This window comes from Littorina saxatilis, unplaced genomic scaffold (genome assembly GCF_037325665.1).
Source record: "Littorina saxatilis isolate snail1 unplaced genomic scaffold, US_GU_Lsax_2.0 scaffold_383, whole genome shotgun sequence".
NCBI lineage: Eukaryota > Metazoa > Mollusca > Gastropoda > Littorinimorpha > Littorinidae > Littorina > Littorina saxatilis.
Window position 1 is genome coordinate 69116 of NW_027127255.1, and position 16854 is coordinate 85969.

General features: G+C 41.7%; 1 protein-coding gene across 5 annotated transcripts in view; it reads right to left on the minus strand.

Moving 5' to 3' along the window:
* Window positions 1–16854, minus strand: part of LOC138955715 (dynamin-like GTPase OPA1, mitochondrial) — a 44792-nt gene that overhangs the window by 20103 nt on the left and 7835 nt on the right. For 2 of the 5 annotated variants that reach the window (XR_011452336.1, XM_070327264.1), the window contains exons 5-19: window positions 15614–15664; window positions 14035–14123; window positions 13526–13582; window positions 13002–13106; window positions 12263–12349; window positions 11238–11314; window positions 10325–10442; window positions 9812–9886; window positions 8229–8300; window positions 7631–7730; window positions 5864–5994; window positions 5198–5270; window positions 2762–2834; window positions 1966–2093; window positions 172–236 (exon numbers count right to left, since the gene is read on the minus strand). Coding sequence is in view for 4 of the 5 variants with exons in the window: in XM_070327264.1 (XP_070183365.1) it covers window positions 172–236; window positions 1966–2093; window positions 2762–2834; window positions 5198–5270; window positions 5864–5994; window positions 7631–7730; window positions 8229–8300; window positions 9812–9886; window positions 10325–10442; window positions 11238–11314; window positions 12263–12349; window positions 13002–13106; window positions 13526–13582; window positions 14035–14123; window positions 15614–15664 (1301 nt within the window). In the remaining variant the exon portion in view is untranslated. Of the gene's footprint in view, window positions 1–171; window positions 237–1965; window positions 2094–2761; window positions 2835–5197; window positions 5271–5863; window positions 5995–7630; window positions 7731–8228; window positions 8301–9811; window positions 9887–10324; window positions 10443–11237; window positions 11315–12262; window positions 12350–13001; window positions 13107–13525; window positions 13583–14034; window positions 14124–15312; window positions 15349–15613; window positions 15665–16854 lie in introns of all 5 variants that reach the window. The other 3 variants (XM_070327266.1, XM_070327265.1, XM_070327267.1) reach the window with 3 other exon arrangements.

Here is a 16854-nt window from a genome sequence, read left to right on the forward strand (position 1 = left end):
TCAAAACGCTCACCTCTCACAACACAACATTTCTCTGTCAAAACTCAAACATCAAATATCCAGTAGTTTGGAGGTGCTGCCCTGTACTGCACGGTTCAGTGATAAATTGCCAGGAAGATGTAAAGTAACCAAGTCAGCTTTACAAGAAAACTACAAGACAGCACTGCTTACCCTGTCAAGTTCTCGTATGTGTGGGAAAGTGTTTTTCCATTCTGTTTCAAGGTTGAATCTTGTGGCTGAAAGCAAGTACAAAGTACACATATACATTTCAGTACAGTTGAACCCCCCTTTTAAGACCCCCCAATTTAAGACTTCCTCCCTTTTAAAGGTCCTTGTCTACATTTTTATACCGACATCTCCATTTGATCATTAAAATGCAGTCTATTATCTACAATTATCAACAATACACCCCCTTTCGATCAGGAAAGATGAAGCCAGTGTAGCCGTTTGAAAATTCATTGTAGTATTCCAGCGTAGTACTCATAGTAGGATATCTTTATTTGGAAAATGCCAAGCGCAAAACTCCTCTCAAATCCCGTGCATTTCGTGCGTTTAAAAAAAGCGTGGACAGCGTTCTAGTGTCAAACTGTTGCTGCACTTGTTTGGGCGTGGCTATAAGCATAGTGACATGAATTTGATTGGTCAGTATTTTTAGGCAAAGCCCATGTTCTGAGCAAACAGAAAACAAAATATTGGAAGCGTGAGTCACGCTACCCAAATATAAAATCTTTTATTACATTTTTTTTTTCTATAACCTTTTTCCCCATGGTCCATTCATCATCTGACATTATACGTTATTTGCGTGTTTGACCAAAATATGACATTTTACACAGATCGAGACAGTCATTGTTCTCCGAGACCGCGCTAGCGGTCGAGGTGAACAATGACTGTCGAGATCTGTGTAAAATGTCATATTTTGGTCAAACACGCAAATAACATTTATGTATCGATCGAATTCCTTTCAGGTACTTATGACTTTGTTGTTGTTTTGACGATTGAACGAGCACACACACACATGCATGCAATCCACATGTATGCAATCAAACACATAAGCTTCATATTTGGGCGTTTCAGGTTGACCGAAACTTCAAAGGAACTACAAAACACACGTCATGTACTCACTTTGTTGTTGTTTTGACATTGAACAGCACACACACATGCAATCAAACACATGACGTTTTTTTTTTTGAGTTCCTTTGAAGTTTCGGTCAACCTGAAAAGCCAAATTATAAAGTTTTGTCGGCCTCTGACGTCACATGACTCAAAGAAGGGAAATCCAATCTCCAATCGATACATAAAGTTTTGTAGGCCTCTGACGTCACATGACTCAAAGAAGGGAAATCCAATGTCCAATCGATACATAACTTTTTAGCTAAATCTAACCATAAGATTATTGAAAAAAAGCAAAAATGTAGACGACCACCTTTAAGACGTGATTTTGTTGGATTTCCTATTCATATCCTCTGTAAATTTACCCCCGTTTTAAGACTCCATATTTTTAAGACCTGATTTTCTCAGATTTTTGGAGGTCGTGTTCCACTGTACTGTTTGCAAGCCGTTTCGGCCATCAGTCTGTTTTCATTCAATCTTAAACAATATTTCAGTCTCACAGCAGAGTAATTTTCTTTTGAAATGATATCACGGAATACATCACTTCCTATTGTCAGTCGATCACTTCTTTAGAGAGAGAGAGAGAGAGAGAGAGAGAGAGAGAGAGGAGAGAGAGAGAGACAAAGAGAGAGAGAGAGAGAGAGAGAGAGAGAGAGAGAGAGAGAGAGAGAGAGACAGACAGACAGACAGACAGACAGAGACAGAGAGCAAACACAAACAGACACACCAACACAAAACCAGAAAAAGATGGCTATGCGCAATCACTATGGTCCCTCAACCTTACCCTGATCCCCATAAGGCACCTGACAGTATCACAGAGAAAACCTCTTCAAATCAAACTGGGAAGAAACCAACCTTTGAAGGCGTCCGCCTGCTGCTCAACAGACTCTCGCACCATTTTCCAGAATGTCCCTGACACTGCCATGCTCAGGTTTTGCGTCGTCATCTGGCTTGGCTTCAACACTCCGTCCCTGCAAACACCACTGATGACTTGTAACACGGTCAAGTTCAAACACCACAGATGACTTGTAAAAACATGGTCAGGTTCAAACATGACGATAAGGCTTTCTTCTTCTCTTCTTCTTCGCTCATGGCCTGAAACTCACACGTTCACTCATTTTTTTGCACGAGTGGGTTTTTACATGTATGACCGTTTTTACCCCGCCATTCAGGCAGCATTTGTCGATTTCAGGGGAGATAAGGCTTTCAGTCAAAGCATGAAGAATAGTTATAGGACCTACGCCACAAACACGGGGGCCTAGAAGCTCAGTTGGTAGAGCACTAAGACTTGTGATCATCACGGTTTGAATCCGGGCCGTGATGAACACAGGTCAACTTTATGTGCAGTATCCACGTCCCACCCATGTGTCACCTCTGTGGCACGTAAAAGATCCGGGTCATTCTGCCTGATGGCTGATTACACCTAAACACACACCTGGGTAGCGCCCCTTTTTTGCTGCTGGCTTTCCACTGTGAGGAAGAGACCCGAATCTCCCAGCAATGGGACTATTTATATAATAATGAAAATGAAAAAAAAGAACAGTAAGATTATCTACCTTTGCACAATGCATGGACTTATAAATGCATTCCCGTGTCAATCTAGAAACTATATTGTTTGGATATTCTGATAATTCTCAAAGTGCTGACTTACTTGAAAAGACGTGAATTCCTGAAGAACTGGTCCTCATAGTCTTTGATGGTGGAAATGCTGTCGTTGGTGTTTCCTGGCACAAGAGAACGCACATAATTTTAGATCATGTGTCTGGATGGGGCAAGGAGGAGAGTAGATGTTGTTCTAGCTTCAGATTCATAATACCAATCTTACATAACTTAACATTTATGGCCACACAATCATCTCAATTTTGCACACAAACTTCAGATGATTCATTAATTCATTTAAGGATTTTCAGACTCACAAAAATATAGGACACTTCTCCATTCACGATACTTCCTCTGAGACTCGAATTTGTATGACTTTACTTGAATGTAAAACGTTTGTTTTATACATGGCCATAAAGGCAATAATAATTTTTCACCATAGTTATGTTGTGCTTGTTACACTAATTCCACTTTTCATGTGGGATTCTTGCCTTCCCACTCACGCACTTGACAAAACAGTCAGTCAGACATAAGCCATCACTCTCTTGAAATAAATTATCCATTTTTTTGTTTGTTTGTTTAACGCCCAGCCGACCACTAAGGGCCATATCAGGGCGGTGCTGCTTTGACATTTAACGTGCGCCACACACAAGACAGAAGTCGCAGCACAGGCTTCATGTCTCACCCGGTCACATTATTCTGACACCGGACCAACCAGTCCTAGCACTAACCCCATAATGCCAGACGCCAGGCGGAGCAGCCACTAGATTGCCAATTTTAAAGTCTTAGGTATGACCCGGCCGGGGTTCGAACCCACGACCTCCCGATCACGGTGCGGACGCCTTACCACTAGGCCATCGTGCCGGTCTAATTATCCATTATTAGGTACAAGAGACAGTAGGTGAGAAGAACAATTTAGAACAAGATAACAATGAAAATGTACTCATCAAAAACACGAACGATAAAAGTATAAATAAATTTGTGCTCACCCAAAACACAAATAATAACAAGAAGGGCAAAGCCCATACGACTCACATGCTTGACCTTGACCTTTACATGACCTTGACCTTCAGGGTCAAGGTCAAATAACTAAACCTAGCAATGACATCATACACTAAGAACTGCTTTACACATTTTTCCTACCAAAATACATGTGACCTTGACCCAAGGTCAAGGTCATCCAAGGTCATGCAACACAAAGCTGTTAATTCAAGACATAGGAAGTACAATGGTGCTTATTGGCTCTTTCTACCATGAGATATGGTCACTTTTAGTGGTTCACCACCTTATTTTGGTCACATTTCATAAGGGTCAAAGTGACCTTGACCTTGATCATATGTGACCAAATGTGTCTCATGATGAAAGCATAACATGTGCCCCACATAATTTTTAAGTTTGAAACAGTTATCTTCCATAGTTCAGGGTCAAGGTCACTTCAAAATATGTATACAATCCAACTTTAAAGGACCCTTGCGACCTTGACCTTGAAGCAAGGTCAACCAAACTGGTGTCCAAAGATAGGGCTTACATTGCCCTGTATAGCATACATAGCTAAGGTTGCCATTCTCGATAACTTCAGAAAAAAATGCGAAAATGTGAAAAATGGTCGTTTTTAAGACAACAATTACGGCCCCTGAGACCTTGAACTTGAAGTGAGGTCAAGTTGCCGCACATGTTTTTTGAGATCTTGTAACCATACACCATCAGGCCACATCAGGTGTTGATAGACTTAATAGTGTCCAAGAAATATCCAACGTTAAAGTTTTCCGGACGGACGCCGGGACGGACGGACGACTTAGGTGAGTACATAGACTCACTTTTGCTCCGCATGTGTGTCAAAAAACCCGAATAAAAATGTATTCGTATTTTTATTGATTATGTTTTTCAAGAGTACATTTTCATTGTTATCTTGAAATTATCCACGAATAAGACACTTTCTATGTATTTTCTGAATTCTTTTTTGGCTCACGTAAGTGTAGCCTATGCGATGATAAACTTTGTCTGTCTGTGCGTGCGTGCGTGCCTGCGTGTGTGTGTGTGTGTGTGTGTGTGTGTGTGATAGAAACTTTAACATTTCCGAGTCTATGGATTACGTCAGTCTCGGTCAAAAGTGTTTGACGTGTGTGATAGAAACTATTTGAAGACGTCACATTATGACGTAAGAGGGTTAGACGTCACGCAAAGGAATTACTGAACGTCTCGGTCATTGTTATTGTGAGCGGGCCGAGACTACTTGGCAGATCCAGGGTCTCGCTTTCTTGCACAGTTTCACCTATGCTTACTGTGTGTGTGTGTGTGTGTGTGTGTGTGTGTGTGTGTGTGTGTGTGTGTGTGTGTGTGTGTGTGTGTGTGTGTGTGTGTGTGTGTGTGTGTATGTGTGACGGAGTGATTGAGTTTGTGTTACTGTTTGTCGATTTCTTACGTGAGCCTTGAAGGCTTCGCCTCTTGTTTTTAAATAAATTGTGCCTATTAGAGAAGAAAGGCATACCTTTCCCTGTGACAACAGCAAAATATCCGAGAGCCTTCATAGGGAAGAGCTGTCCTTCTAGAGTCTGCTTGATCTGCAAACAAAACACAAACAGTGAACTCCTCTGCACTTACTGTCCTTTGTAAAATACATGTCGACAGATCAAAACATGTTGGCCTGTACCGACATGGAGTCGATAAAATTTGTAAGTTTTGACCCCGCAGGCATCTGCATGTTGTGAAGCATCAAGAACACTTACGTTCTACTGCACTACATTGACCCCCCAACCCCCATTTCAGCAAATAGTTGTAAAAGAGTTTCTGTTCAGATCATATGAAAGCTTACCTCTTTTTTAAGACCTGACTTTTTAAGTCATAAAAGGAGGAGGGGGGGGGTTGAGGGGCGTTCTGGCATAAACAAACCACCATTTCATGTCCAAAGCTCATCATTTCATGTGTAAAGCTCATCATTCTATGTCTAAAACTAAGGGTTTCTCCGCTTCAAAGCTGCTACAGTGGAACCCCCCTTTTAAGACCCCCCAAGTTAAGACTCCCTCCTCTTTAAGACCTTGTTTTGTCAGACTTTCTGTTCATAACCTCTGTAAATTAACCCCCATTATAAGACTCCCTCCTTTTTAAGACCCGATTCTCTGAGATTTATTGAGGTTCCACTGTAATGCCAGCTCACCCTGTCAGGATTGTAGAGGTTGCTCTCGGCCAGGTCGACCTTGGTCAGCACAAAGATAGTGCGCTTGCCGCTGGGGTCCATGTGACTGACCAGGTCTGTAACGTTGCTTCGCTCGGCGTCCAGCGAACCGTCTGCACAAACCACAAACACCACAAGATGACTGCAACAGTACAGCTCATCTTCACTCGTCATTCTCTGATAGTGACACAGCTTGGAGTTCTTTGAAGATGTAGAGTGGAGCCTTTCTCTCATGTTTACATTCATAAGTAAGATTTTTGTGTGTGGGTAAAACCAAAATACAAATTTGTGCCAAAGAGATTATTTTGTAAATCTGCATCAGAGAGATTGAAATTACACATTAGTCCGGCAAAACACTAACTTGGCCATTAAAATGATCTTCTGAAAATGCTTTGTGAATACAGTGGAGTCCAGCTATAACGAACCTGGGTATAACGAAATCCCGCTTTTAACGAACTGCCATTGATTTCCCGGCAGACAGCCTTCTATTTCTTACTTGTTACTTTCGGGCTACAACGAACCTTTTGAACTCATTTGCATAACGAACCCCTCTTATAACAAACACGTTTTCATCCCCCCAGAGCAGTTTTGTCTCTAAAAGTCACAAGGCTACAACGAACGGTGCAAGGTCTCGGCCAACCAAGACTATGGCATACTGTAGCAAAGCCGCGGAATGGTACCGTAAACCAAGAATAGTGACGTAATTACGTCACGGTCGAAAGTCTTTGACGTCAATGCCTCCCTGTAGTCTTTTTCTCTCGCGCGGTGTGTGTGTGTGTGTGTTCATTTTGTGCACATGTGTTAGTGTTACTGTTTGTGTGTGTGTGTGTGTGTGTGTGTGTGTGTGTGTGTGTGTGTGCGCGTGCATGAGTCTGTACTCGTGTGTGTGTGTGTGGTGTGTGTGTGTGTGTTTGTGTGTGTGTAAGAAAGAAAGAGAGAGAGGGGGAGGGAGAGAGAGAGAGAGTGTGTGTGTGTGTGTGTGAATGTCTGAAGAGTACTCGGGTCCAGCGCGAGCGTTTTTTATAGACACTGACCTTCTTCCCAGGGGTCAATGACCCAGTTTTAGCTATGAGAGGTGGTTCCCCTGTCATATGAGAGAGGAAACACTTCCTGCACTGGGGTCAGTGACAGTTTAATCTATGGGGCGGTCTCTTTGATGTCTCAGCTGAAACATGCATTATCACAAGTTGTTTGACTGGTACTCAGGCGGTCTCTTTGATTTTTTTCTATTTTGATACACTCGAGGAAAAAAAGTCCCGCCTTATGACCCGGAAAATACCGTACATGCTTTTACACGACTTTTTAAATTTTACTTCTAAAATTACAGTAAAGTGAACATTTGAACTATGCCTCTCTATGGATTATATTATGAAGCATGCAGAGATTGTACTCTCCAAGGAAAGATCGATGGGACGCTCATTTGAAGGTGAGTGGGAAAACTTGTCTTGAGGCCATTTAGGGTTGAAAACTCTACAGCGAATTACTGATATAACGAACTAAAATGTATCTCCCTTGAGATTCGTTGTACCCGGACTCCACTGTAGCTGGCGTTTACCTGTCACAGTCAACCCGACATTCAAAGGGTTCATATTTCTGAACACAGACATTGTGCAATTTCGTACTTCCATGATGTCTGGCATGGTAAGGTTGTATATCTCCGATCTTATCTGCTACACAACACTGCAGAGCTCTCCCCCCCCCCCCCCTCAGTACACACACACACACACACACACACATGCACGCACATACCCTGTATACAAAGTATGATGGCGTTGGGATTTTCCATGTAGGTGGAACACATCTTACGGATGGCATCCTTTGTGTCTGGGGCCATCAGATTTGTCACCGTCTGAAAAAAAAAACCCCACATAATTAAACAGCTCATCTTCAGAATAATAAGTGCCACATGCTTATGAAAAGCAAAAGTCCTTCACCCAAAAGTGCCACCTCATTATACAGCCTCTCTAGTCATTTTTCCGTTGTCTTTAAATTCAACAAACATTTTGATCTGTCTTAACCCTATTTGGACTACATTGCCTCACATCTAAAATAAACACGCTCATATGCGGTCAACACCCGTGCTGGTAACCAACAAGCTACAGTAACTGCCTCGGCATTGAAACATGGATTTGGGTAGCAGAATATATAGTCGATAGTAGCGAGATTTCGGACCAGAGCAGAGTAACCATAACATTTAACATTCCGGTATTAGGCGCTGAGTGACTCATTTTGCTACCGGAAAAATCCGGTATCCGTCCAGAAAGAGTTAACATGCACACCCACACCCACAAAAATACATTGAGAAGATGTACACACAAAATGTTAAAATAAAAGCAAGCATACTCACAGAAATAATTCCAGGAAGATCTACAAGCACCATTCTCTGTAGACCGGGACCTTTGACGGACATGGAGATGCACTGGAACAAACAACATTAAGATGTAACAGGCCTATTCTGTAAGTGCAGATACTGCGGACTTTTCCCTGCAGACTGGATAACAATTTGGCACGGCTGGGAACGCGGAAGAGGTAGAAGAAGTAAGTGCAGATATGGGTGGCCGAGTGGACTGGGTGGCCGAGTGGTAATGCAGTTGCGCTCGGAAGCGAGAGGTTGTGAGTTCGACCCTGGGTCAGGGCGTTAGCAATTTTCTCCCCCCTTTCCTAACCTAGGTGATGGGTTCAAGTGCTAGTCTTTCGGATGAGACGGAAAACCGAGGTCCCTTCGTATACACTACATTGGGGTGTGCACGTTAAAGATCCCACGATTGACAAAAGGGTCTTTCCTGGCAAAATTGTATAGGCATAGATAAAAATGTCCACCAAAATACCCGTGTGACTTGGAATAATAGGCCGTGAAAAGTAGGATATGCGCCGAAATGGCTGCGATCTGCTGGCTGATGTGAATGCGTGATGTATTGTGTACAAAAATTCCATCTCACACGGCATAAATAAATCCCTGCGCCTTGAATATGTGCGCGATATAAATTGCATAAATTAAAAATAAAAAAAAATAACAAAATATAAATCCCTGCGCTTAGAACTGTACCCACGGAATACGCGCCATATAAGCCTCATATTGATTGATGATTGATGTAAACAGAGAGACAAGATGCGGGGATATAGCTCAGTTGGTAGCGCGCTGGATTTGTATTCAGTTGGCCGCTGTCAGCGTGAGTTCGATCCCAGGTTCGGCGGAAATTTATTTCAGAGTCAACTTTGTGTGCAGACTCTCTTTGGTGTCCGAACTCCCCCCCCCCCCCCCCGTGTACACTACATTGGGTGTGCACGTTAAAGATCCCACGATTGACAAAAGGGTCTTTCCTGGCAAAATTGCTTAGGCACAGTTAATAATTGTCTACCTATACCCGTGTGACTTGGAATAATAGGCCGTGAAAGGTAAATATGCGCCGAAATGGCTGCAATTACTGGCCGTATAAAATTTCATCTCACACGGCATCACTGCAGAGCACCTAGAACTGTACCCACGGAATATGCGCGATATAAGCGTCATTGATTGATTGATTGATTGTAAGCTCAGACAAGCATGCACAGAGATACAGACAACTACAGACTCACAGATAGAAAAAATAGCTTCTGTGCTTTGAGGTAGGCAGGCATGGTCACATTCTCTCCATGATTCTAATTTCATATATTTTTGGGTGATCAAAATATTCAAGCAAAACACACCCCCCATTGACCTAAAAGAGAGAGAGAGAGAGAGAGAGAGAGAGAGAGAGAGAGAGAGAGAGAGAGAGAGAGAGAGAGAGAGAGAGAGAGAGAGAGAGAGAGAGAGAGAGAGAGAGAGAGAGAGAGAGAGAGAGAGAGAGTCAGACCAATGCATTCCATCCTTCTTCCCCTCCCCGCCCCCACCCCCAACCCCCCACCCCCAACCCCCCACCCCCAACCCCTCTCAGCCTTCTGACAGCTTACCTCAGAACTGACGGTCTGTCCTTCCTGCACGCTGGCCTTCATGCGAATCTCCACCTCCCTCCTCAAGGCTGCAAGCTGCAAGTCACAAGCATTTCACAATGTATTGATGATAGAAACAACCAGGTTCGAGCAGCATGAAATGTATCAAAATGATTTTTGATTGATTAGACAGCTTGCACAACAGGCTTAAAACAAGAGATTTGTTTTCCCTGATAACATAATAGTTGATTTTAATGGTAAAGTTTCTGTCAAAATTGCACGTCCAACGTTCAGGGAAGGGATTGGGGAAGAATTGAAACAACTTATTGGGGCATGTCCCTATAATCGACTCCAAAAACAAAGATCCTTGAAGCTCAGAATTGTCTATAATTTGGACATAAAAACGGGCTAATTCCAGAGTTTTAGATAGGTACAAAACGTGCAATAACGCAGATTTATATGAAAATCTACCTCCCTGAATGTTACTTCAAAGGGTCAAGTTTTGCGACTCAACGTTCAAATTTTGCGACTCACATCAGACTCTTTGGTGAGGTCAAACTCTCGACTGCTGTCCCTGAAGGAAGCGATGTGGTAAGGGCCTTCACTCAGTGTCACCATCACAGGCGACCTGGTCATCATCTCCCCTGAACCCCTGAAACACCATACATCATACCCTCACAGCGAAAACCCCATTTTAAGACCTCAATATTTTTAAAGAAAATCAGGTCTTAAAAAGGAGGGAGTTTTAAAATGGAGGTAAATGTACAGAAATTATGAATAGAACATGTGAAAAACCAAGGTCTTAAAAGGGAGGTAATCTTATATTGCAAGGTCTTAAAAGGGAGGTAATCTTATATTGCAAGGTCTAAAAAGGGAGGTAATCTTATATTGCAAGGTCTAAAAAGGGAGGTAATCTTATATTGCAAGGTCTTAAAAGGGAGGTAATCTTATATTGCAAGGTCTTAAAAGGGAGGTAATCTTATATTGCAAGGTCTTAAAAGGGGGGTTCCACTGTATTACCATTATCATACACAAGTCTTTTGCTTTTGTTACCGATAACAAACTGTCTCCTTCCTTGTGAGCAACTTTTATATTCATGTGTATCTTTTAGTTTACAGTAAAGTACAGATCTGATTCTTAAAGCTGAGCAGGCATACTGAATTTACATACAAAACTCAACGGTCTCCTTGTGTACATACATTTTAACACTAACTGGAGTGTGCACTTCCACGCTGGTTGTTCAACGCTGGAAAAAAAACTTGTCAGCATTTATGTGTCAAAACATTTGATGTCCTTGGGTCCAATTACAAGTGATGAAAGTTGACAGGAAATATCGCTGCGGCGGACTGTGGACTTCGCTCTACAGACAGGATTAAAGTTTTAGCATGGCTGGGAACGCAGAAGAAGAGAAGAAGAAGAGAAGAAGAAGACTGGAAATACAGCGTACCTGGGAAAGATGCGAGCCTGTGCAATCATTTCCAGGACACTGGTCTTGCCCGAACTCTGATCACCAATCACAACCACCTGCAACAGACCAAGCACATTATACAACCCACTGAATGACAAACCATTCTGTCAGTGCTAAGCAAAGATTTCAGACCTCTTATCTCTTTGAGCAGTGAGTTACAGATGGCTGTAGAGATGTAAAATGCCCTCATTGAAACCAAGACATTACTACAAACTTGGGTACACAGAATCCATCATCGAATGCTGAAGAAGAAGGATACAAAGAATCAAAGGAAAAGGGGAGATATCAAAACTGAGGAGAAATGTGTGTGTGGTGTGGTGTGGTGTGGTGTGTGTGTGTGTTTTGACCCTTTTCGTCCTGTGGCATGGTAAGTAACTCAGTCAATTTCCAACTATAAAAAAAATCATACAAAGTAACCAATGCAAGTTCTCCAAAATCATAAATGCTCAAACCCCACAGGAAGCCAGTAGAAATGGAAACAGATAAGTATCATTGTGTATTGCGTTTTTTTCAGGGATCTGTATATTTGGGAGCTTGAAAGTGCGATATTGGGCTCAAGAGGGAAACGGGTTAAAAGCAGGTTTCACTGTGTGGAAGTGGGGCGGGGATGTAGCTCAGTCGGTAGCGCGCTGGATTTGTATCCAGTTGGCAGCTGTCAGCGTGAGTTCGTCCCCACGTTCGGCGAGAGATTTATTTCTCAGAGTCAACTTTGTGTGCAGACTCTCCTCGGTGTCCGAACACCCCCGTGTGTACACGCAAGCACAAGACCAAGTGCGCACGATCCTGTAATCCATGTCAGAGTTCGGTGGGTTATAGAAACACGAAAATACCCAGCATGCTCCCCCGAAAGCGGCGTATGGCTGCCTAAATGGCGGGGTAAAAACGGTCATACAGGTAAAAGCCGTGGGAGTTTCAGCCCATGAACGAACAAACAAACAAACAAAAAAACTGTGTGGAAGTGTAGATCATATTGAAGGCTAAACGCACAAGAATGAATACTTTACCCTGGGCAGGTTGTCCTGCGTGTTGTAACTGGAGTCAAAGTGAGCCAGCTCTTCCAGCACCTCTGAGTACATGTCGATCAGCGACTTCTGTCAACACAAACATACAGACAGACATCTCATCATAATTTGTCTGGCGAGAGAGCAACTAAAATATCAAATTAAATACCTTTAATACTGGGGCCCGGTAGCTCAGTTGGTAGAGCACTGGATTTGTGATCCTAGGGTCACGGGTTGGAATCCATGTTCCACCCCCGTGTCACCACTGTGGCACGTAAAAGACCTCGGTCATTCTGCCACAAATGCTGATTACACCTAAACACGCACACACCTGGGTAGCGCGACTCTGTTGCTGCTAGCTTTCCACTGGGAGGAAGCAACTCGAATTTCCCAACGATAGGACAACAAAGTTATGAAAATGAAAAGAAAAATGAAAAAAGAAAACCAAAAGTTTATTGCCCTGAAGACCAGGTGAATCCATGTTCAGGGCAGTTTTGACCACAGATCACCTGATCCTATTACAACAAAATCTCACACCCCTTTGCTAAATGTCAGTCACACCATCCCAGCAATGTGCCATCACTAATTTAAATTCTTGCAAAGGGGGGGGGGGGGGTGGGGCTGACGGTTGCCAATTTTCCATGTGTGCCTCTGTGACAAGACAAAAATGTCTAACTCTCTCATTATTTCTGACTTTAGCAATACAATCTGACTTTAACATTTCTGCGTGAGGAAAACGTACCTTCATGATACGTCGTTTGCCAGTGCGCTGCTCTTTGAGGATTAGCTGTTTGCGTAGCTCCCTGTTGTCTTTTTCTAGTCGCTCTATCTCCTTCTGGTAGCGCATCTGTATAAACACACAAACACACTGTCAGTAAGCCAGTTGCAATCAGAGAAAATTTTCTCCAAAAAGAGGACAATATATATTCCTTGACCAGCTTTGCATACAATCAAGTAGAAAAAAACCTCTACATCTTTCAGATAAGGACTCATGCCCCTAGGGGGAAATGTTAACTTTTTGAAGCAACCTTAGCCATAAAAGTTCATTTGAAAGTCCACACAGCCACAGACACAATCCAACATCAATGGGTGAATACATATTATCATCATACCAACAAAGCAGCAGCAGCAGCCCAAATCTAATTTCACAAGATCTGACTGTCATCCTCACAACCAAACACAATCCTCCATCTCCTCAACCAACTAACCACACCTTTAACAACCATTTGTAAATGTTCATGCAGCTATTGGGACTTTAACTGTTACCTGAATTTGCATCATTTCATCCTGAGTTTCCTGTAGTCTATTTTTGTCATCTGCAGGCTGAAAGAAGAACACACATGCAAATAGATCAATATATTCAAACTGCGAAAGCAGAAAATAAAACACAACACACACAAAATCTTAACATTACAGAAATTGTACAGTTACTTTGTTGATTAGATTACAGAAATTATTGTCTGAAGGTTTGAATACTGAACAAAATCTTCATGATGCAACTTACAATGTCAAGATTTCCAAGCAATGTGTCTAGTTCAAAACTGCCATGTTTTCTTGTAAATGAACAACAGAATGTGAAATACGTAGTTTGCAGATTTGACTTCAACTTGTGTCTCTGAATTACCAGGGTATAGGGCCACAAAAGGTCTCATGGAATTAATGCTTGCATTTTTTTTCTTCTCTCATGAAACATCCGCCATGATCATAGTGATTTTTAGGCACTGCAACAAACAAGCAAAAAACCAACTAATCATACTGCCGAGCATATTACATACCTTCCTCTTCTCTGTCATTTGTTCAGCAGCACTTGCTTTGGCTGCAACACCAACCTCTGGTGCTGTGAAACCTAGTGTCATGTCTGCATCTAGACAGCAGACACACATTATTAACATAAGTATACATTTTATTACAAGTGTACAAATATGAAAACAGCAGGAGTGAGCGGATGATTTGTTATTCAATAGTGTGTTATGTACAGTTGATTTGTTATTCAATAGTGTGTTATGTACAGTTGATTTGTTATTCAATAGTGTGTTATGTACATGAGATGATCAACTCTCTCTTAATACACTCAACTCTGGCTTAAGTCTAAAACTTCAAAAACGGAGAAAGATACTGTACTATGCCATCTCATTTCTTGCTCTTTACATAAGTTTTCACATCTGATTTGAAAACCAAAAACCTGCACATGCGACCTGCTTCAGTTAGACTGACAGAGTTAATTTTTATAGAGGTTAGGTTTGGTGTTTTATCAAAAGGCTTTGCAGTGGCTGTGCACTGAGTGAGACAAAACATTGTTTTTTGTTATCCAGCTTGTTACGAACTTATGAAAAGTATAGCAATTTCCTTAACTCACATATAGCTGTAGTATACAATGTATCTGCCTTTTCATCAAATTCAAGCAGAATTTCTTCCTAGAAAAATAAATCTTTACAAACAGGTTTTCTCCTAAACGAAGAGGATCCAATTCCATGGTTATGATGCAGAGTGTTACTAATCATTCTTTCTTTATTTGGTGTTTAACGTCGTTTTCGTTACTAATCATCGGCAGCACAGTTTTTAATTGAATACATAGATACCAGCAGGGCTAAAACATAAATGGGTAAATCTGCAGCAAGACCCTTACTCTCAGCAGATTTGTAACAAAACAATAAAGAATCAGGTAATACCACTACCGTTTTATGATAAAGTACAGACATGCACTGAACGGAACAGAAGGAGTAATCTAATTGTAACCTAACCATTTTTTCTCCTCAAAATAACGGACAAAACTTGTGTTACTGTTGTTACATGTATTACCATTAATTGTCATTATTGTTTCAGATGATTAAATTAGTACTACAATAATAAACATCCTTTGCCAAATTAGCGGCACACAGTATGAAGCTGATAAAATTATATAAAGCTGAAATTCTGCAAGACAAGCAAGCATTGGGATTGTGTGACCCTATACCAAGAATTCAGCTGGTATTTGACCCCAAACCGGATACTGATGCATAATGCAAAACAGCAGTGCATAGAGAAAAAAAAGTGGGGTCCAAAACAACAAGTACCTTTATTAATCTCCTTCACAATAGATTTCTCCTTTGCTGCAAAATATAAACCAGCAAACAACATGAAACAAGAAACAGGAATTTCAGGCAAACATTTCTTCAACTCAATCCAGAATTTTTCTTTTGCGAGCTAACAAAAGTAACAACATTCAAAATCAACTCAAAGAAGAAAAACTACAAGCAAACAATACAAAGATTCAGGAAAAAATAAAAACGGCCAAATTCGCAATGAACTATGAGGATGGCTCTCCCCTTCAACACTGAAAACGCTGCAAAACTGTTGCAGCAAATGATTACCAACCTGTTGCCGGAATACTGGCAGCTTGATGAAAGATGATGGCCTGACCCATACCTAAAGTGGGGAACACCAAGCAGTCAAGATAATGCATCAAAGTTAAGATGAGAAAGTTGTGTGCTAGGGTAAGTTAAAGCGCATTAAGCCAGTAAGCAGTGCTGTTCTAGCTTCAGCTTCTGTGACTATATATAGTTAAAAGTGTGTAACCAGAATGCAACATGATTGGTGCTTTCTGCATGCAAATTTAAAATAGTATTGCCATTGATATACGGTTAAACCTGCCCTTGTGACCACCTGCCCACAACAACCATCGCAAAGGATCGATCCCCAAAAAAAAAATTTCTATATCGCTTGAGTGGTCATTATTGACAGGTTCCACTGTACGGGTTAGTCCCTGTTAGATGATGATTCACTTTTTAGGATAGCAGCTACAAATTCAAATTACGAGAAAATACACAACTGTTTCCATCAAAGTTTAGGGTTTTCTTTGTGATAGAAATGCCCTCACATTTCAATAGACACTCAAAATGATTTCTCAAAAGAATTCACCTTTGTCAAATGAACAGTCAATCAGTTACAGAAAATAAGAATCCATTCTTCACTATTTTCGACTACAACCGCTTGCAGCGATCAGAAGATTTGGGAGGAAAGCTAAAGGAAAAAAGGAAAAACATGCAGGTCTGACTTTTAAACATTAGAATTCCCACTTATCTGAATGAAATAAGTTTTAAATTAACTGGTCAGAGACTGAAAAGTGCAAATCTATTTGAAGTGCAAACGGCGCTCATGCAGCAAGCACAAGAGGCAAACTGTGCCGATATTTCCGTTAATGTCAAGATACGAGATATCATAATCATGTGCTAGTGGTATATATAATATTTGTAATGTTAGTATATCTATAGCCAAACAGGATAAGTATTAATACTGGATTTCTCAGTTCTAATTGATCAAGACAGATTTTGTCCATAACTTGCTGAATAAAACATGACTTGTGTGTACCAATGGGGTGTTGCAGGTAGCTTTGTTTCCTCCTTGGGGATGAAGCTACCAGGGGAAGGGATTGTGTTGGAGGTGCGGGTAGAGGGGTAGCCCTCCCGGTGCTCCCCCTTGGACCTCCCTAGTCTAGGACCCTGGGTCTTCGCGAGGTGGCCATTGTGGCGTAATCCCTCCGGACTAGCATAACGTTTCCCTATCCCAAGACCGACCGTGCGTGGTCTATGACCACATCCTCTACGAGGTGACCCTAT